The sequence below is a fragment of the Ceratotherium simum genome, chromosome 2 (genome assembly GCF_057802395.1).
Source record: "Ceratotherium simum simum isolate JZ-2026a chromosome 2, ASM5780239v1, whole genome shotgun sequence".
Taxonomy (NCBI): Eukaryota; Metazoa; Chordata; class Mammalia; order Perissodactyla; family Rhinocerotidae; genus Ceratotherium; species Ceratotherium simum.
Genome location: NC_141901.1, coordinates 24089743 through 24111994, shown reverse-complemented (window position 1 = coordinate 24111994; position 22252 = coordinate 24089743). Strand labels below are relative to the sequence as shown.

The window sequence follows — 22252 nt, the reverse complement described above, 5'->3', positions numbered from 1 at the left end:
TGGTCCACATAAAGTGGAGGAAGGTGGGCACAGATGTTAGCCCAGGCCCAATCTTCCTCAGCAAAAAGAGGAGGATTGGCATGGATGACAGCTCAGGGCTGATCTTCCTCACAAAACAAGAGAAAGGGCTTTTTGTGCTAACGTGTGACTTGAGAGAAGTCAACCTGGAAATATAATGCTCAGGTCCCAGGTCCTTGCCTAGGGCTTCTGGTCATAATCTCAACCAAACTGAGATAGTGAATCTCTTCTCTTGGTTTGATAAATGACTTTACAAGAAAATGAAGAAAATCATAATATTGTACTGCTTTTGTAATCATAATAATCAGAGTGTGTTTTGTTACTTTAAATGTTTGAATGATTAAGCGATCCTGGTGTATTAGAAAATCTGACTTATTAGACTTGTGATTTTAATTTATGTTTAATTGCTATTCCACTTGTAGTATTTTTATTTGAAAGCTCTGTGTAGGAAAAACACACTCTTCCTCTTGTGTGTTTCTCCTTTACTCTCACACTACTATCACACTCACAACACTTCTGGAGCCAAATGTGTAGGTTTTTGTTTTTCCATGCCAAACAATTCTGCAACACCAGCTGAGCGTTCTACAGTTCCACTCACTTCTAACACTATCATCCTGGAGATAGTGTCAGATCCCACAGTTAAGGTCTCAGTCCCACAAAACTGCACCTCCCCCCACTTCAGATGCCAATCACAAGTCCACGTTGTCACCTGAGCTTCTAACTGATTGATTGGCTGTAAATTGGAGGTTCCCATGACTTCCTCCTCATGTTCGGTTAATTTGCTACAGCAGTTCACATAACTAAGGAAAACAGTTACTTACTATTTACCAGTTTGCTATAAAAGGATATGATAAAGGATACAGATGAACATCTAGATAGAAGAGATGCACAGAGCAAGGTATGTGGGAAGGGGCATTGAGCTTCTGTGCTCTCTCTGAGAGTGCCACTCTCCCAGCACCTCCACGTGTTCGCCAACCCAGAAGCTCTCTGAACTTCATACTTTTGGGATTTTTATGGAAGCTTTATCATGTAGGCATGATTAATCATTAACTCCATTTCCAGCCCCTCTCCCCTTCCTGGAGAATGAGGGGTGGGGCTGAAAATTCCAACCTTCTCATCATGGCTTGGTCTTTCTAGTGACCAGCCCACATCCAAGAGCCCACCAAAAGTCACCTCATTAGAAGAAAAGACACTCCTATCACCCAGGAAATTCCGAGGGATTTAGGAGCTCTGTGTCAGGAATTGGGGTCAAAGATCAAATATTAAAACAAAAGATGTTACTAGTACTCTTATCATTTAGGAAATTACAATAGTTTTAGGAGCTCTGTGCCAGACATGGGAGGCAGAGACCAATATATATTTTTTCCATTATCTCACAGTTCTAAAAGAGTTTCTTTGTAAGCGGTACTTCACTGTTTAAGAAAATTCGTTTTAATCAAAAAGTTTTAACTTATTAGGTTTGTAAGTAGTGTTTTAAATGCTTTGGATGATTTGTTTTGTTAGATTTTAGCAATGGCATACTGGTAGATGTAGCATTTCCCAATTTTCATTGTGTAAATACTCCGATTATGGCCAATTGGAAGCTATCAATGTGATGTCACTGAGCTGAAGTTGTGAAGCGATGCACTCAGCTCTCCCAAGCCTGTGCATGCTGGTTTCAGCACATCACTACTTGTAAGTCAACCTTGTCAGGTGCTGGATGAGCCTGAGAAAATCACACATTATATTTCAGAATGGCTAAGGGAATATAAATATATGTATTTAAACTTAAACGGTATTAAAATGGTTAGAGGAATTTGAGATTTGTGAGATTTGTAAGTTAATTGAACACTGAGTAATCATGAATCAAAATTTTTATGAGGACAATTTTTTTTTAATCAAAAGATCTATAGATAACAAAATGTGTGTATTAAGCTTGAGGGCTTTTTAAAATAAAGGATTTGAAATTAGCAATTTAATAAATTAAATATTGATTTAAACACAAGTAACCATGTTTTGGTTTTCCTGAACAAAAAATCCTCCCTTGACATTAAAAAACAAACAACATAAGCTCAAACGACAATGGCTGGGGGTAGGAGAGCAGCCAGGGGTAAATGTGTGAAGGGAAATCTCAGGTTATCTTGCTTCAACTTCTTTATATTTGTTATTCTGAATCTCATCATCTTTAAAATTAACGTTCCAACTAGTTAACCCGATAAATTAATTCATGCTAAAAGGAGTAGGAACAAGTTATTATATGGACAGTTAAATGTGATTTGACATTGGTTATACTTAAATCACTCAAACGCAAATTTTAAGCCAGACAGGAAAGGCAGGAGCTAATTTAGTAAATCCTTGGAGACGTTTTGGGGCAGGAGGCTCTGCCCTCTGCAGAATTAAATCCCTAGCAATTTCCACCAAAATGTCCACGTGGTTTCCACCATCGTTCTGTGCCACTACAATGGTATGCACGAATGTCCTGGCTGATGTTCTCAAGAGTATCAACAATGCTGGAAAGAGACCCAACCGCCAAGTTCTCATTAGGCCATGCTTCAAGGTCTTTGTTTGGTTTCTGTGATGTTGAAGCATGATTACATCGGTGAATTTGAAGTTACTGATGATCACAGAGCTGGGAAAATTGTTCTGAACCTCACAAGCAGGTTAAACCAGTGTGCAGTGACCAGCCCTAGATTTGATGTGCAACTCAAAGCTCTAGGAAAATGGTAGCAAGAATCTGCTCCCATTCCGTCAGTTTGGTTTCACCGTACTGACGAACTCAACTGGCAGCATGGACCAAGAGAAAGCAAGACAAAAACATAGGGAAGGGAAAATCCTGGGATTCTTTTTCTAGGAATGTAATATATACATACAAATAAAGTGCCTCAGTGGGGGAAAAAAGTACACATAGGAGGACCTGATTTCCAGCCTGTTCCACTCCTCCATTCCCAATGTAATCTTTCCACAGAGTAGAACAGTATTCCACAGAGCCTTGGCCGCTCAGGCGGACAGAGCACGGTAACAACGACGCAAACTGGAGGCAAGCCTGCTAAAATCTACCCCTCTCCCCGTGAAACATGGATTTTACACCTAGTGGCATTGTTCTGGCTTGCATCTTACCCTCTTAGCTTACGGGAAACCTTTGCTCAGGAACAGCCACATCACTCCTAACAGCATCTTGGACCTTGGCTCCTGGGTGTCGTTCAGATCTCAATCACTGAACCACTACTTACTCAAATCTCTCTCAGACTTGGCATTCCACACCCATAGTGTAGCTCAATCTCATCCTGACTCCCAGTCAAGTAATGCTCCCAGTAGTGTACTCTCTGGCAGAGATTAAGTTTCATGTTATGTTAAACATCCTAACATATGATATAAAGTATTATTCACGCCTAAACTGGTTAAAAAGTATCTACCACCAAAACCTCAAGAGAGAGGAGGCAAAGGTAAGAGATTAGAATGGCACTACAAAGAGATACTGCTGAGGTTTCCCCTTTCTGTACTCCATTCTTTATGGAACTTGGTTGAAATCAGTTATATGAATTTTGTCCGGTCCTTTCACTGGAAATATCTTATTTTACTTTTCATAAATCATAGAAACTTAAAGTCAGAAGAAATCTTAGATCTCACATAGCTCAATTTGCCATGGAATTTGAGAACCCTAACTATAACATACCTGGTCCAACATAGATATCATCTAACTGTTGTCTAGTTATGTCACACGGCAATCCATTCAAATGTTGACCACCTCTGATGATAAGGTTAGCCCAAGTGTAGTTAGTATACGCCATTGTGTGCTGCCCTTTAGGTGCATCCTCAGAGCACCCTCTGGGGAGGGGCCTTACAATCATAAATTCAGTCTGAAAGAGGTTGGAGTAACTCCAGGACAATCCAAGCAGGCTTAAATAGACAAGATTGGGGTCAAATCTAAGATAACATGAGAATGATATATGACTTTGAGAAAAGATATGAGTTGATAATAATGGCTTTGGGTAACATTTACTGAGTATTATTATAGATCAGAGGTCAGATACCATTTAAGTTCTTTAAACTTATTAGCCATTTATTTCTCACAACAATCTCATGAAGAATATTGTCCTCATTTTCCAGTTGCAAGAAACTGAGGCACAGAGTAACTAGTCCAAAGTCATACAGCTGCTAGTAAGCGAAAGAGCTAGGATTTGAGTCCAGGTCAGTTGGCTCTGGAATCTGGACCCTTAACCACTATAGTAGACTACCGTAATAACTGTAACTAAAAATGCCTAGACCATGTGCCAGGCATCACTCACCCATTAATCTTCATAGTAACAATCCCGTGAAGCATGTACCATTACAGAACAGCTAAGTAACTTGCCCAGTGTTGCACAACTAGTGAGTCTGAAGCTGGGATTCAAATCCAGGTAGCCTGGCTCTAGATCTGATGCCCTTCCCCACTACTCTAGACCCCCTTAGTGGTATGCTCCATGTAGATGGTGATGCTGTCAGATACAGAGCTGTGTCATGTGCAGGGAAAGCAAATGACAAGGTGGGCAAGAATAGGATAGGTGCCAGATGGTAAAAACACGGAGAGAAATTAGCTGCTGACTGGAATCCAGGATACCCAGAGGACTCCCAACCCAACTCTTTTTGCTAAGACATAGAGAAGACAAATTATCTGTAAACAGCAGGAGCCTACACAATCAAGAAAGAATGGCCTCCCTGAAGGAGTACATTCAGGAAGCTGTCTCTGCGCAGAAACGAAAGTTATCTTTCAGATCTGGCAGAAGATTATCTCCAACGCCCTCTGGGTAACAGGAAAACAAAGTCTAATATAATTTGCCAGTTTCTGGTTTCAGGAAGAGGGTGGGAAGTTTGCAGACACCAGAATGTTTACTGTGAACATCTGGAACAGAAGTAGGACTGAGGCAAGCAAAGCAGGGTCCATTTAAAATTCTATGCATTGGATTCCCTTTCAGCTTTTTTGTGAGCTATGTAAAATGCCTCTGAATATTGAATAATAAGTTGTGCTGCATTTTAAGCAATGCAATTAATTCATTTTTCAGAAATCCATAAAATAAACTTAACTAAAACTGAAATCCTTTGGATTCCACATTTAATTGTTCATTCAGAAAACATCGCTCAATAATCTAAAATAATATCTGAATCAATGTTTAGAAAATCATATTTTGCAGGGGAAATTTACAAGTTCTTTTAAAAAAAAAGATATGGATCTATTTACAAAGCAAGTAATTATTTAAAATATTCAATAGTAATTCAATGCTCGTTAGCTGCAGTCATTCAGTAAATATTTATTGGACACGTCTGCTAGATACCGTTTCAAGTTCTCAGAATATAGCAGGAAAAATCAACAGAACTTTGAGCCCGGCTGTCCTCCTCTGCTTCCGGCAAGGCACCCCGCTCCCGCCCGCCCCTCACGAAAGCTCCGCGTTGGCCCCCGCGCCGGCTGATTGGCTGGTGGGCGCCGCGCGGTGAAGCGTCGCTGTCGGGGCGGGGCGACCGCGGGTTCCGCCACGCGTTGGGAGGAGTGCTTCGCTTGCGGAACCGGGCAACGTGGTGTGCGTTTCGCGGGCCACACCCGGCCTCCCTCGGCGAGGGAAAGTGTCTCAGGAGCGGTGGGCCAACGGCTAGGGGTTGGGGTGCAGGGAGGGCCTCAGGTCCTGGGCCGGGCGTGCAGGGCGGGGGAGGAGAGCGGGGCGCGAGGCGGCGCCGGGTGCCCGGGGACATGGCGCGGCCGGATGATGAGGAGGGGGCAGCGGTGGCGGCCGGGCACCCGCCCGCGAAAGGCTACCTCCTGGTCCCGGGGGACGCGCCCGCCGACAAGGTGAGCGCGGAGCTGCAGAACGGGCTCAAAGCCGGCTGCCTGGCGCTGAATGGGGTTCCTCGGGACAGCCCCGCGGCCGTCTTGGGAGCCCTGGGCAGGCCGCAGTCTCCGCCGGGCCCGGAGGAGGAGACCCAGGTCCGGCTGCTGCCCGCGGGCCCCGGGGAGAAGACCCCAGGGCCCGAGGGCGCCCAGGTGGCCCGGACGGCGCTCTCCGCGCGGCGCTTTGTGGTGCTCCTGATCTTCAGCCTGTACTCGCTGGTGAACGCCTTTCAATGGATCCAGTACAGCATCATCAGCAACATCTTCGAGGGTTTCTACAGCGTCTCCTCGCTGCACATCGACTGGCTGTCCATGGTGTACATGCTGGCCTACGTGCCCCTCATCTTCCCGGCCACCTGGCTGCTGGACACCAGAGGCCTGCGGGTCACCGCCCTGCTGGGCTCCGGCCTCAACTGCCTGGGCGCCTGGGTCAAGTGCTGCAGTGTGCAGCAGCATCTCTTCTGGGTCACCATGCTGGGTCAGTGCCTGTGCTCCGTGGCGCAGGTGTTCATCCTCGGTTTACCTTCCCGCATCGCATCAGTGTGGTTTGGGCCCAAGGAGGTCTCCACAGCTTGTGCCACCGCCGTGCTAGGCAATCAGGTAAGGACTAGGGTGCTAGACGAAAATCGCACCCTTAAAGGAGCAGAAAAAGTCATAGGCCGTGTGAGCTAGGCGTATGGATGGACACTCAGGAGGCATTTGTCTCTAAATGAAGGAGAGATGAGTAGTCTTACAAGAGAGGAGACAGTCTTGGATTAAAGAGGGTTTTTGATTTATTTGTAAGGACAGAGCTTTCAAAACCAGTTTCAAGTGACCATCTTGTCATCTTGGAAAATTACCTATAAAATACTTCACTGTTTTAGCCTGTATATGCCTAACATCATAGAAAACTTGTTAGTGCAATAATGAATGAGACTAAGGGAGGTAATATTTTGTCACCAGTATATTCTTTGCAAAAGGAAGGTATTGGATTCTGGGAAATTTGTTCCCATTTTGAGTGGTCAGCATGAACAGCCCCTGTTTAATTTTATATATTAGCAATTAAGAGAGTGCCTGGTACGGAACAGACACTTGTAAATAACTGCTAAATAAATGTTCTAGTGATAAAGGCCTCACAGCATTACTGAGTCCAATTACCAAGTAACAGTAAGAAAATGCAAGACAAATCACAGATCATGGAATCCATTGTAAAAGGGTGGCTTATTTTGCCAAGTCTCTATTAAGGTGCTTCCTAGTCTTTTCTGACACCACAGGTTTAAATTCCGTTAGCATTTAAATAGCATTGCTACGTAGATTGTTTTGTCTGGTTTTTTAAAATTGCAGACTGATTATTGTATTTTAAATTTTACGTATGGAGTCCTATGATACTTTATGTAAATTGTATTGACTGTCCATTCAGCTTGAGGAGAATCTAGTTAAAAATATATCAAAAAAGTCACCTCTGTCTATACATGCTATACAGGTACATATATAAACGTGTTACTACATGTAGCTATGTAACAAAAGAATGTTACTCTTACTTCTGGTCTAACACTTGTTTCAAGATCACAATAAGATTTATTTAAAATCCATAAAAAGACTAACTGTACATGCTCATTGCTTTATATTCCTTTCCCTGAAAGTATAGGAGACGGGATAGCTTGAAATATAATTGTGTATCCAAAATAATTTGTGACTGATATTTTAGTTGGTTGCTTCTGCATGTTTGGATAGGAACTGTTTTCTTAAAGTATTTTACGTTTACAAAATTATATTCAAGATTAACACTTCATTGAGTATGACAGAAGTATTATCAACTCCATATTTATAGATTATTTATTTATTTCATGGATATGAATATTTATTTCATAGATTTATTTATTTATAATATATATAATATAAACATATTTATTATTTCATGGATAATAAATGGAAATGTTTTCTCATAGATTTCCCTCTAACTGACTCAGCACAACTTTGGGCCTTCTTCCTACATTCTCCCTAAGTGTTCTCATCCTTCCTTGACTCCAGTAGCTAGGTACTTGCTCATAACCGCCAATTATGCATCTTCAGCCTACATTATGGAGTGATCATTCATAATAATATTCAACATTATTGAGCACTTACTGAGAACTAAGAACATGGCACCATGCTAAGTACTTTACAGGTATTGTGTCATTTAATTTAATAATGTAAGGTAGGAACTATTAGTCTCCCCATTTTACAGATACAGAAAGTGAGACTTGGAGGAATGAAATTAACTTCCAAAGTCACACAGCTAATTAGTGGCAGCATTCACACTCAATTCTGTCTGATTCCTTAATCCTAGCTTCTAACTACCCCTCTATACTGCCATCTTGCCAACCTGAGAGGACCTTGTAAAACATAGATCAGATCATGTTATTGCCCTGCTTTGAACTTGCCAATGATTTCCTATGGTACTTAAAATCTAAACTTTTTACTCTGGATTACAAAATCTTACTAACATTCTTCTTTTGTTCCTTAACACTAAGCTTGCATTTGCATAAGGCTCTTTGCAGAAACATTCCCTCTGCTTGGAATGTTCTTTCTCCTAGGATCACATTATTACGTCCTTATTGTTGCTCAGCTTTCAGTTTAAATTCTTTTTTTGTGTGTGTGTGTGAGGAATATCGGCTCTGAGCTAACATCCATGCCAATCCTCCTCTTTTTTTTGCTGAGGAAGACTGGCCCTGGGCTAACATCCGTGCCCATCTTCTTCTACTTTATATGGGACGCCGCCTCAGCATGGCCTGACAAGCAGTGCGTCGGTGCGCACCCGGGATCCGAACCTGGGCCGCCAGCAGTGGAGCGCGTGCACTTAACAGTGCCGGCCCCCTAAATTCGTTTTAAATATCATTCAGTGGCATTTCTTGACGATCCCATTTAGAGTTGCCCAGTCACTCTTTTATTACGTCATTGTGCGTTTTTGTGTGTGTGTGTGTGAGGAGATCAGCCCTGTGCTAACATCTGCCAGTCGTCCTCTTTTTTTTGCTGAGGAAGACTGGCCCTGGGCTAACATCCATGCCCATCTTCCTCTACTTTATATGGGACGCCGCCACAGCATGGCCTGACAAGCAGTGCGTCGGTGAGCGCCTAGGATCCCAACCAGCGAACCCCGGGGCCGCCGCAGCGGAGCGCGCGCTCTTAACCGCTTGCACCACCCAGCCGGCCCCTACGTCATTGTGCTTTAATTCTCCATATAATGCTTACACTGGTATATTTACAGGTTTATATGTTAATTGTTATTACTCATCTCCTATCCTCACCATTAGATTGTAAGTTTCATGAAAATAGGCACATGGTCTGAATGTACACAACTGTGTCACCAGCATTCATTACAGTGCCTGGCACATTGTAGATTCTCCATAAAAATTTGTTAAATAAATGAATGAGCTTCAGACTCATATAGATACTGGCCAGCTGGATACTTCCAGTTGAATCTCCCGTATGAACCCACCACTCACAATTTACCTGGCGTCCTCCCTCATTTCTCTTCATCTCTACTGCTGCTGTCTTAGCTTTGGCCAACTGCAGCTCTCGCCCAGAGCTTGCTGACTGCTCTTCCTATCTGTGGCTCTCGCTCTCTTCCCACTCTGCTCCACGTTCATCCACTGTGGTGTTTCTAATGTGCACATCTGTCCAGGGCACTCCCTTGCCCCCTGCAGTGGCTTCCATTGCCCTTAGGATAAAATTCAAGCTCTCTAACGTAACAACATGAGACCCTCCAGATCTGCCTCCTGCCAACCCCTCAGCTTCACCTCTCTCCACACCCCTGTTCCGCACACATGCTCTTTCTCTGCTCTGAGGGGAACTGGGCACTAACAGCTTCTCACAAGGTCTGCTCTCCTTCCTGGCCTTTGTACATGACGTCCCCTTGTCTGGGAATACTGCTTCACTTGGCTAACTCCAATTTCTTTTCTTTTTTTTTCATTTTTTGGTGAGGAGGATTAGCCCTGAGCTAACATCTGTTGCCAATCCTCCTCTTTTTGCTGAGGAAGACTGGTCCTGAGCTAACATCTGTGCCCATCTTCCTCCGCTTTATATGGGACGCTGCCACAGCATGGCCTGACAAGCAGTGCGTCCGCTGCGCCACGGGCCAGCCCCTCAGCAGTCACTCCTCATTCCTCCCTCCCTTTAGCCTCTGGCAATCACTAATCTGCTTTTTCTCTCTATGGATTTACCTATTCTAGATATTTCATATAAATGCAGTCATATAATATGTGACCTTTTGTGTCTGGCTTCTTTCATTTAGCACGTATTCAAATTTCACCCATTTTGTAGCATGTATCAGTACTTCATTTTTTTCATGACTGAATACTATTTCATTGTATGACTAGACCACAGGTTGTTTCTACCTTTTGGCTGTTGTGAATAGGGCTGCTATGAATATTCATGTACAATATGCAATATTTGTTTGAATACCTGTTTCAGTTTTCTGGCTGTATACCTAGGAGTGGAGTTGCTAGGTCATATGGTAATTCTTTGTTTAACTTTTTTAGGAACGGCTGAACAGTTATCCACAGGGGCTGCACTATTTTACAATCCTAGTAGCAGTGTATAAGGGTTCCAATTTCTGTATATCCTTGCCAATACTTATTTTCCATTTTTTAATTTTTAAAATTTTTATTATAGCTATCCTAGTGGGTATGAAGTAGTATCTCATTGTGGTTTTTTTTTTTTGTTTTTTTTTTGGTGAGGAAGATCGGCCCTGAGCGAACATCAGTGCCAATCCTCCTCTTTTTGCCGAGGAAGACCAGCTCTGAGCCAACATCTATTGCCAATCCTCCTTTTTTTTTCCCCCGCCCAAAGACCCAGTAGACAGCTGCACGTCATAGTTGCACATCCTTCCAGTTGCTGTATGTGAGACGCGGCCTCAGCATGGCCGGAGAAGCAGTGCGTCGGTGCGCGCCTGGGATCCGAACCCTGGGCCACCAGCAGCGGAGCGCGCACACTCAACTGCTAAGCCATGGGGCCGGCCCCTCATTGTGGTTTTGATTTGCATTTCATTAATGATTAATAATGTTGAGCATTTTTTCATGTGCTTGTTGGACATTTTTATAACTTTGGAGAAATGTCTGAGTCCTTTGCCCATTTTTGAATTGGGATGTTTTGTCTTTTTGTCATTGAATTGTAAGACTTCTATATATATTCTGGATACTAAACTCTTATCAGATATATGATTTGCAAATATTTTCTCCCATTCTATAGGTTGTCTTTTCTCAGCCTTATTTTGTATATTCTTATACTTCTTTTTGCTTGTGAGCATCTAAAGGGTAAGTACTGTATCTTACACAACTTTTTGCAGCATCATTCAGATAGTAGAAGCTCAGTAAATGTTTGTTGAATAGGGAAGACATTTGTCATCAAGTTCCCTTTAACAGTACGATAGTAATAAAGACATTAGAACGTGGTGCTTTAGAGTTTACAAAAGCACCTTACATAGACTAGCTATCCTCTTATGTTGTATTAATTGCCCGTATGTACTTTGTTCCTCTTATAATAATAGCTGTTAACAGGACTCTTTATTTTACAGCTTGGAACTGCAGTTGGCTTTTTGCTACCACCAGTCTTAGTGCCCAACACACAGAATAACACAGATCTCCTGGCTTGTAATATCAGTACCATGTTTTATGGAACATCAGCTGTTGCCACACTTTTATTTATTTTAACAGTAATTGGTAAGTGAATTATTTTCCCTAAAGCTTAAATAGTAAATGCATGACAAACATGAAAATAAAAATAACCAACCCTGAAAATTTTTGTTGCTAATATCTCAAATGCCATTTGCTAGTTTCATTCTTGCCGTGCACTGCCTTGTTCAGGTAATGAATGCTACAACCCCAGGGATATGTTGTGGTCCATTACATCTGTTTTAATGTTGTAAAGAGTGTGAAGACTAATTCATCTCGTTTATCTCCCTACTAACTTTTCTTCTGTAACTATTGGTTTCAAACATATTACCTGCCTCCTCTTTGCATATTCCTCTACATGTTCTGCATCTTCTGCTAACCTAGCCAGGAACAAGTTCTTGTCATGCTTTGAAATGATGCAGATAGGCTACAACCTTCCTTTTAATGATAAATCCTTCCAAAGATCCCTAATTTAACAATTAACTGGATCTGAAAGTGTTGACCGGCGAATGACCCTGGGCAGCAGCAAGCTGTTCAGCAGAATTTCAAACTGGCAACTGTCTACTTGTTAGGCCACTCAAGCAAAGCACTGCTGCCAGCATTCGTCACTGAGTCCTCTCGTCTGGGCCTGTCTCTTGAAGCAGTCAGTCAGAATCAGCTGCAAGCAGCCATCATCAGTTTGGAAGAAGGTTTGGGAAGGTCTGCTTTTTAAAGTTTATTTTTAATGGGAAACAATTTTGATTTCAGGGAAAAGGATAGGTAAGGTTTATTTAAGTAATACAGCTGCTAACATAACTATAGTATAGTGTTGCCTGTTAGGCACTCAGAATATCTGAAATTGATTTGAAAAGGAAAGCAGCTATGAAGTGGAAAGGCCATCTTTTAATCATTAAAATTTATAGTTAAACTGCATTATAGCTGGAGTTTTAAAATTTATATATTAATTTTTACCATGGCTATCATAGTAATGAAAAATGCAAGTTTTATAATCTCCACATATGAAATCCTCAGTTTTCAAAGACATGTATGCTGAAGACTATGGAGTGTTTCAGTAGAGACTGCCTTTGTAAATGAACTGCAAGATCCAGGTACAGGAAGCTCAGCCCACATATTTAATTTTCTTTAAGATAATGAGCAAAGTGTTCTCTTGGTAGTGTATAAAGTATTTTGATATATCCAATCGACTTATGGTTGGTTTTATGTCTTTAATTAGTCTGGGAGTGGCATATTTGCTGTGTAGAGGCTACTGAAAAAGAACAGATTAACCTTGTACTGTTTTAGCAGTTTAATAAAGTTTTAAGAGTAATTTATATTTTTTTAAAAAACAAACTCTTAAGTTTGCTTTTCTGGTAGCCACATTTGATTTGCTAGATGAAATATGAAATAGAATTTATATAGATTTTTCATAAACGGACCTTTTCGTTAGCAATAGGGATTTTTAAAATATAAAATCCTCTTTCGTTTGATTGCTTATGTATCTTCACATAAATTCTAGTTTACCTTTTTTATTGTCTTTAATAGCTTATCTCTTTGGAAGAAGGGAGAGAGTAACAGATTGTATATAAGATATATGAAGATATGAAATTATGTATGTGACATATATGTGTTTAGAAAATGTATATGAGGAGCTGGCCCAGCGGCATAACGGTTAAGTTGTGCACGCTCTGCTTCGGCGGCCTGGGGTTCACGGGTTTGGATTCCAGACACGGACCTATGCAGCACTTATGAAGCCATGCTGTGGCAGGCGTCCCACGTATAAAATAGAAGAAGATGGGCACGGATGTTGGCTCAGAGCCAATCTTCCTCACTAAAGAAAAAAAAAAGAAAATATGTGTGAGATGCTAAAAATATAAAGTTATTTGTCAAAAGAGGGGACAAAAAATGATAATAAGGGGCCGGTCTCGTGGTGTAGCGGTTAAGTGCGTGTGCTTCGCTGCTGGCAGCCCGGGTTTGGATCCTGGGCATGCACTGATGCACTGCTTGTCAGGCCATGCTGTGGCGGCGTCCCATATAAAGTAGAGGAAGATGGGCACGGATGTTAGCCCAGGGCCACTCTTCCTCAGCAAAAAAAAGAGGAGGATTGGCATGGAGGTTAGCTCAGGGCTGATCTTCCTCACAAAAAAAAAAAAATGATAATAGGTGTGACTGTTGGCTTATCACCCTGTGTTATTTAAGAAATTAAAAGAAAGAGCTATTTATGTACATAATTACTACTCTTGGCTTATGGGTAGACAGTGGAAATAGAAATGGGGAAAAAAAAAGAATGGAAAAAATGGAATGGAAGTGCAATAGAAAAAAGGGCTCATTGTAAAGGTTTGCTTGGTGGCCCATAATCTTAATCTTATGATACTAAGCATAATATAAAAGCAAGATAAGGTACAGTTGTGATATGAAAATCTTTCATTGAAAATTGTGACATTTAAGTAAAAAATTTACCTCTTTTCCTCATATCCAAATATTTACTATTGAGGAAAATGTGAATTATTTTAAAAAGCTTAACTTACTTAAAGGTCCTTAATTACTGGGAGACAGTGCTACTTTCCTCTAAATTCTACCGATAAATACTTTGGAAGCCCAACCAAATCATATAAAATAATTTAGTTTTGCTGATGCTTTTCAGCAACGTGACGTATACTCAATTGGTACTCAGCAGTCTTCCTAAAATACTATCTTGAGGGTCCATGCCATGTGACCCCATTCCCCTCCCCCACGGAGCTTACATGTGAGTGTAATCCATCTAGCGTTTCTAGGAATTAACCCAAGCCTTCCACTGGATTTTACACTAATACCCTATTCTTATTCAGAGAACACTATTATAGCCCCTAACATTTGATTGATTGATATGTACCAAACATGTTTAAAGGCACACTACATGCTGTATCTCATTTAATCCGCACAGCCGTAGGAGCACAGTGCTATTGTTATCATTCCCATTTTATAGATGAGGAAACTGGTGCCAGAATTTAAGTAAATTTAATTTACCCATGGTCACAGTTAGTAAATACTGAAGATGAGATTTGAGGCTTGGCAGTCTAACTCTATATATAAAATATTTTATATAAAAATATACCATTTTAATTTTTACTTAGCCTTATTTTTTGTTCCAGTTCAAATGCCTCTTGTATAAGTGGTAATGTTACATTTGAAAGCTGTTCTTATGCAGCAGAGTACCTTACCATTCTGATTCAGTAAAGTGAGTGGATGACAGAAATCAAAAGTAATGGCAATCAAAATATTTAATATTAAGGTACTTATACATATGAGTGTGTAACATATGCATAATTTTATCTTGACTCCTATTCGGGATATCTATGTATAGGCTGCTATTGTAAACTTTTAACAAAAATACGTTTTACTTAATTTATAAGAATTTCAAGCCCCTGCGATAGTCTCTGATTTTTAAAAATGGCTATTCCTCAAAAAAGACAATGTTTTTTGTGTAGCACTCAATAATTACAAAATTCTTTTACGTTACATCATGTAATCCTCATAACAGGTTGTTGTTGTTATTTCCATTTTATAGATGAGAAAGTTACAGTTGAAAGATAGGAATTGACTTCTTCAGAGTCATACAGTGAAATGAGGCAGAGCCAGGATTTAAACTTATATTTGTTTTATAATAAGTTAATATGTGTAATGTTTGCATGAATCACAGGGACAAATAATGAAATCAAAAGATAATGTGATAGTCTAATTTCAAAAAGTAGAAGTGGTCCTAAATAGCAATAATTTGCTACTTTTTCATCATAGGAGAAAAAATTTGACTGTGGTGCCCAAAAATCCTTTGGCTACTTTATATGCCTGTTGCCAGGGGCAGAGGATAACCGCTTTAATAGTTATTTTATTGGCACAGGTTTTTAGTGGAGAGAAGAGAAGAGGGCGGAAGGCTATTGTTTTTCAGTTTCAAAGGAGAAAGAAAAAGCCATATTTCATCCTTTGAAAGGAGCATTGCAGCGTAAACAGGGCCATAGACCAGTGGTTTTTTGTTCCTCTTTTTCTTCATATAGACTTAAGCCTGACTTTTATTATATTGTGTAGCTGGTAGATACAGCCCTGATTTTGCCCAAAGGGCAGTTGACTACCTGAAACTAAAAGATAACACTAGTATTCAGAAAATAAATCTAGTGGAGTTAAAGACTAGTAAGATTGTTTCCATTTTGCATTTTAGTTTAGATCCAAGCCATTTAGACTTATTTTACCACAGTAAATAAAAACCTAAGTAAGAGACCTAAGCCTCACTAAATACCCATGAGTACCTGGTAAGCAAAGTTTTACATTCTGAAACTTTGTTTTACAACTGCGTCAGTTTTGTATTACCAATATTAATAAAAAGAGGTATCTTTTATCTTAACTAGGACACACAGAGACTTTCAGGAAAGGACAGCAGACATCCTCAACAGTGCAAGGAGCAGATAGGATTAAAGGATGAGGAGGAATTCCAAGAACTTAAGCATTTTATGTCTACCAGTCCTCCAATATTTAAAAAGTAAATATTTATGAGTTATATCTCCTCTTGAATTAGTTATGAGACCTATAAAAATAGAAGTCTGTTTTAGTTTGATAAGTTTTAGTTATATCATAGTTAATCAATGTTTTGGTGAGCAAAGAACTTTAATTTTGTTATTTTTAGCAACAAACAGGAGAATTAGAGAATTACATTATTATATGGAAGTTTTAAGGATCGTTTCTTTCCTGATGATTTTCAAACCTGGCCGGGTGTTGATAGCATTTGGAATTTTGTGTTTAATACAATTCTCAGGTTCCATTCTGGAGGTTCTGATTCATTGAGCTTTGGGTAGAATCTCAAAATCTGTATTATTTTTAAATTTCTACATGATTACGATTGACAGCCAGGTCCATCAGATCTAGCCCACTTTCAAACTGCAAAGCATGCGTTCCTTGTTGGAAGAAAGAAATAGCCACTATAGAGAAAGAGAAAGAAGAAATTCTAATCTTTTAGAAAATATTACTTTTTTCTGAATCCATTTACCTTTTTTTGGTTTTTGAATTTACCCTATTTCATAGTTTTTTTGTTTGTTTTTTAATTTTTTGTTTATTGCCGTAACATTGGTTTATGACATTGTAAAAATTTCAGGTGTACATCATTGTACTTCTATTTCTGCATAGATTACATCATGTTCACCACCAAAATACTAATTACAACCCATCACCACACACATGTACAGAATTATCCCTTTCACCCTCCTCCCTCCCCCCTTCCCCTCTGGTAACCACCAATCCAATCTCTGTCCCTATGTGTTTGTTTATTGTTGTTATTATCTACTACTTAATGAAGGAAATCATACGGTATTTGACCTTCTCCCTCTGACTTATTTCACTTTGCATTATACCCTCAATGTCCATCCATGTTGTCAAAAATGGCTGGATTTCATCGTTTCTTATGGCTGAGTAGTATTCCATTGTGTATATATACCACAGCTTCTTTATCCATTCGTCCCTTGATGGGCACTTAGGTTGCTTCTAGGTCTTGGTTATTGTGAATGACGCTGCAGTGAACACAGGGGTGCATGTACCTTTACCAGTTGGTGTTTTCAAGTTCTTTGGATAAATACCCAAGAGTGGAATAGCTGGATCATATGGTAGTTCTATCCTTGATTTTTTGAGGAATCTCCGTACTGTTTTCCATAGTGGCTGCACCAGTTTGCACTCCCACCAGCAGTGTATGAGAGTTCCCTTCTCTCCACATCCTCTCCAACACATGGTGTTTCCTGTCTTGTTAATTATAGCCATTCTGACGGGCGTGAGGTGATATCTCATTGTAGTTTTGATTTGCATTTCCCTGATAGTTAATGATTTTGAACATCTTTTCATGTGTCTGTTTGCCATCCGTCTATCTTCTTTGGAGAAATGTCTGTTCAGGTCTTTTGCCCATTTTTTAATTGGGTTGGTAGTTTTTTTGTTGTTGAGATGCATGAGTTCTTTATATATTTTGGAGATTAAGCCCTTATCAGAAGTATGGTTTGCAAATATCTTCTCCCAATTGTTAGGTTGTCTTTTCGTTTTGTTGATGGTTTCCTTTGCTGTGCAGAAGCTTTTTAGTTTGATGTAGTCCCATTTGTTTATTTTTTCTATTGTTTCTCTTGCCTGGTCAGACGTGGTGTTTGAAAAGATGTTGCTAAGACCGATGTCGAAGAGCGTACTGCCTATGTTTTCTTCTAGAAGTTTCACAGTTTCAGGTCTTACATTCAAGTCTTTAATCCATTTGGAGTTAATTTTTGTGTATGGTGTAAGGTAAGGGTCTACTTTCATTTTTTTGCATATGGCTATCCAGTTTTCCCAACACCATTTGTTGAAGAGACTTTCTTTTCCCCATTTGTTCTTGGCTCCTTTGTCAGAGATTAGCTGTCCATAGAGTGTGGGTTTATTTCTGGGCTTTCGATTCTATTCCATTGATCTGTGTGTCTGTTTTTGTGCCAGTACCATGCTGTTTTGGTTACTATAGCTTTGTAGTATATTTTGAAATCAGGGAGTGTGATACCTCCAGCTTTGTTCTTTTTTCTCAGGATTCCTTTAGCTATTCGGGGTCTTTTGTTGTTCCATATGAATTTTAGGATTCTTTGTTCTATTTCTGTGAAAAATGTTGTTGGAACTTTGATAACTTGTTGGAAGAAAGAAATAGCCACTATAGAGAAAGAGAAAGAAGAAATTCTAATCTTTTAGAAAATATTACTTTTTTCTCAATCCATTTGCCTTTTTTTGGTTTTTGAATTTACCCTATTTCATAGATTTTAAAGTGTACATTTTTTTCATGAAATCTCTGAAATGGAGATGCCTTTAATAATCAGTAGAATCTAAGATGAATAAGTTTTAGAGATCTGCTATGCAACATTATGCTTATAGTTAACAATTACTGTGTTGTGCACTTAAAAATTTATTAGGGTAGATTTCATGTTAAGTGTTCTTACTACAATAAAAAAAAAATCAATGGCGCGTAACATTGGTGGCAGTTGAGACATGATTATATGGAAACCTTGTATTGATATCTGGCAAGATCATTGAGTGCCGGCATCAGAGCATCTTATATTCAATGAAGTACAGTATTTTCCATCTATCTTAGTTTAAATTTTTGAGTCAATGCTAAAACTAGATTTTAATTTTTGATGTACCAAATTTTCACAGTTCAGCTCTTTCTCAAGTAGTTTTGAATTCTGACTAGCCTAAACTACAGAAATCTCTTCCTAGCCATCTGTTACAGGAATTTGGTAGATCCTTCCCTGCCCATCAAAAGAGCAATCTCTAAATGTCTGGCTGAGAACGCTATGAAATCTATCTCTAACTCCATAGAAACCAGCAGCGCTAGAACTTACAGTATCAAAAACCGTGTATCACCTTTTCTGTCTCTCAGCTTTACCCCTAGATTGTCCATATGCAGCTAGAGTGAGTCAACAAGAAGACCTAGTTCTGCTCCCATGAATCCACCTGGACCTTTTCAGTTCTAGAGGTATAATTGGATCAGATGATAAACTTTATATCAAATATCAGAAGAAAATAATTATTAACTCAAGACAGTCTTCTAAAAGTTCGATAATATATTGGCTTGCTCATATCTAATTACAAATTGAACTAAATTTAAAAATAGAATTGTTGAATGCCTAGTATAATAAAAATTGATCTTGCTTAACTAAAAATGGAATAATCAGCAGGCAAGGTTGTGACATAATATGGTTTTGCAGTTCAGTTATGTGAATTGGCCAAATCTCTGCATTTTAGTCACTTTCAGAGGGCTGAGATGATAATGCCAAATGTTCTTCACTTAGAAATTAGTGAAAATGAAAAGCCTCACTGTAAAAGACGTTCACTACCTCTTTAAACTTAAACTGAATTTAGTCTGCTCACTGAGGAAGATACATATATTTAATTGCCTTTTTATGTATGTTTCCAGCATTCAAAGAAAAACCTCGGTATCCACCAAGTCAGGCTCAAGCAGCGATCCAAGACAGTTCCCCTGAAAAGTACTCCTATAAGAAGTCAATAAGGAACCTATTTAAAAACATTCCTTTTGTTCTTCTACTGATAACGTATGGTAAGTGGTTTTCTTTTCTTTGATGTCTATATAAACCTTGGAGCATTATAGATTCTTTTCATTTAATCTAGTGTTTTTTGTTTGTTTGTTTTTTGGTGAGGAAGATTGGCCCTGAGCTAACATCTCTTGCCAATCTTCCTCTTTTTGCTTGAGGAAGACTGTGCCTCAGCTAACATCTGCGCCAGTCTTCCTCTATCTTGTATATGGGATGTTGCCACAGGATGGCTTGATAAGTGGTGTGTAGGTCTGCACCCGGGATCTGAACCTGCAAACCCTAGGCCACCGAAGCGGAGTGTGCAAACCTAACCAATACACGACCAGGCCAGCCCCTAGTGGTTTTTTTTTTTCCTTCACTTATTTTATTGAGGTCATATTGGTTTATAACATTGTATAATTTCAGGTGTACATATGCATGAAATCATACCGTGTTTGTCTTTCTCTTCTGGCTTATTTCACTTAACATAATACCCTCAAGGTCTATCCTTGTTGTTGCAAGTGGGATGATTTTTTGTCTTTTTTTTTCTTGGTGAGGAACATTAGCCATGGGCTAACATCTGTGCCCATCTTCCTCTACTTTATGTGTGGGATGCCTGCCACAGCATGGTTGATAAGTGGTGCATAGGTCCATGCCTGGGATCCAAACCCACGAACCCCTGACCGCCAAAGCAGAGTGCGTGAACTTAACCACTACGCCACCAGGCCAGCCCCCAATTTTGTCTTTTTTTTTTTTTTATGGTTGAGTAGTATTCCATTGTATATATATACCACATCTTTATCCATTCATCAAATGTTGGACACGTGGGTTGCTTCCACATCTTGGCTATTGTGAATAATGCTGCAGTGACGTAGGTGTACATAAATCTCTTTGAATTGTCAATTTCATGTTTTTTGGATAAATACCCAGCAGTGGGATAGCTGGATCGTATGGTATTTCTATTTTAATTTTTTAATTTTTTGGGAAATCTCCATACTGTTTTCCATAGTGGCTGCACCATTTGCATTCCCACCAGCAGTCTATGAGGGTTCCCTTTTCTCCACATCCTCTCCAACGTTTGTTATTTTTTTGTCTTGGTAGTTATAGCCGTTCGACAGGTGTGAGGTGATGTCTCATTGTAGTTTTGATTTGCATTTCCCTAATGATTAGTGATGTTGAACATCTTTTCATGCGTTGTCTTTTCATCTGTATATCTTCTTTGAAAAAACGTCCGTTCATATCCTCTGCCCATTTTTTGCTTGGGTTGTTTGTTTTTTTGTTGTCGAGTTGTATATATTTTGGAGATTAACTGCTTGTTGGATATATGATTTGCAAATATTTTCTCCCAGTTGGTGGGTTGTCTTTTCGTTTTGTTCATGGTTTCCTTTGCTGTGCAGAAGCTTTTTAGTCTGATGTCATCCCATTTGTTTATTTTTTCTTTTGTTTCCCTTGCCTGAGTAGACATGGTATTCAAAAAGATGCAGCTAAGACGGATGTCAAAGAGTGTACTGCCTATATTTTCTTCTAGGATTTTTATGGTTTCAGGTCTTACATTCAAGTCTTTAATCCATTTTGAGTTAATTTTTGTGTATGGTGTAAGATAATGGTCTACTTTCATTATTTTACATGTGGCTGTCCAGTTTTCCCAGCACCATTTATTGAAGAGACTTTCCTTTCTCCATTTGTTCTTGGCTCCTTTGTCAAAGATTAGCTGTCCACACATCTATGGATGTGTTGTTTTATTTGTGGGCTTTCAATTCTGTTCTATTGATCTGTGTGTCTGTTTTTGTGCCAGTATCATGCTGTTTTGATTAGTATAGCTTTGTAGTATATTTTGAAGTCAGGGATTGTGATGCTTCCAGCTTTGTTCTTTTTTCTCAGGATTCTTTTGGCTATTCGGGGTCTTTTGTTGTTCCATATGAATTTTAGGATTCTTTGCTCTATTTCCATGAAGAATGTCATTGGGATTCTGATTGGAATTCCACTGAATCTGTAGATTGCTCTCCGTAATATGGACATTTTAACTATGTTTATTCTTCCAATCCATGAGCATGGAATAACTTTCCATTTCTTTATGTCTTCTTCAATTTCTTTCAATAATGTCTTACACTTTTCAGTGTATAGATCTTTCACCTCCTTGGTTAAATTTATTCCTAGATATTTTATTCTTTTTGTAATAAGTAATTGTAATAAGCGATTGTAAATGGGATCGTGTTCTCGACTTCTCTTTCTGCTAGTTCATTATTAGTGTATAGAAATGCAACTGAGGGCTGGCCCCATGGCTTAGCGGTTAGGTGCACGCGCTCCGCTGCTGGCGGCCCGGGGTTCGGATCCCGGGCGTGCACCGACGTACTGCTTCTCTGGCCATGCTGGGGCCACGTCCCGCATACAGCAACTGGAAGGATGTGCAGCTATGACATACAACTGTCTACTGGGGCTTTGGGGGGAAAAATGAATAAATAAAATCTTTAAAAAAAAAAAAAAAAAGAAATGCAACTGATTTTTATAAGTTGATTTTGTACCCTGCAATTTTGCTGTAGTTGTTGATTATTTCTAATAGTTTCATGGTGGATTCTTTAGGGTTTTCTATATATAGAATCATGTCACCCACAAATAGCGAGAGTTTCACTTCTTCCTTTCCAATTTGGATACCTTTTATTTCTTTTTCTTACCTAATTGCTCTGACCAAAATCTCCAGTACTGTGTTGAAGAGGAGTGGTGAGGCTGGGCACCCTCATCTTGTTCCTGTT

The 22252-nt window shown here is 39.6% G+C and overlaps 1 protein-coding gene and 1 pseudogene across 1 annotated transcript in view; both read left to right on the top strand.

The window, feature by feature from the left end:
- Positions 1 to 1967: 1967 nt before the first annotated feature.
- Positions 1968 to 5038, top strand: LOC147917773 (small ribosomal subunit protein uS8 pseudogene; annotated as a pseudogene).
- Positions 5039 to 5505: 467 nt separating this feature from the next.
- FLVCR1 (FLVCR choline and heme transporter 1) overlaps positions 5506 to 22252 on the top strand; it is a 41684-nt gene continuing 24937 nt past the window's right edge. The window contains exons 1-3 of the mRNA XM_004424897.3: positions 5506 to 6454; positions 11388 to 11532; positions 19388 to 19528. Of these exons, the coding sequence (XP_004424954.2) occupies positions 5717 to 6454; positions 11388 to 11532; positions 19388 to 19528 (1024 nt within the window). The 5' untranslated portion in view covers positions 5506 to 5716. The remainder of the gene's footprint in view (positions 6455 to 11387; positions 11533 to 19387; positions 19529 to 22252) is intronic.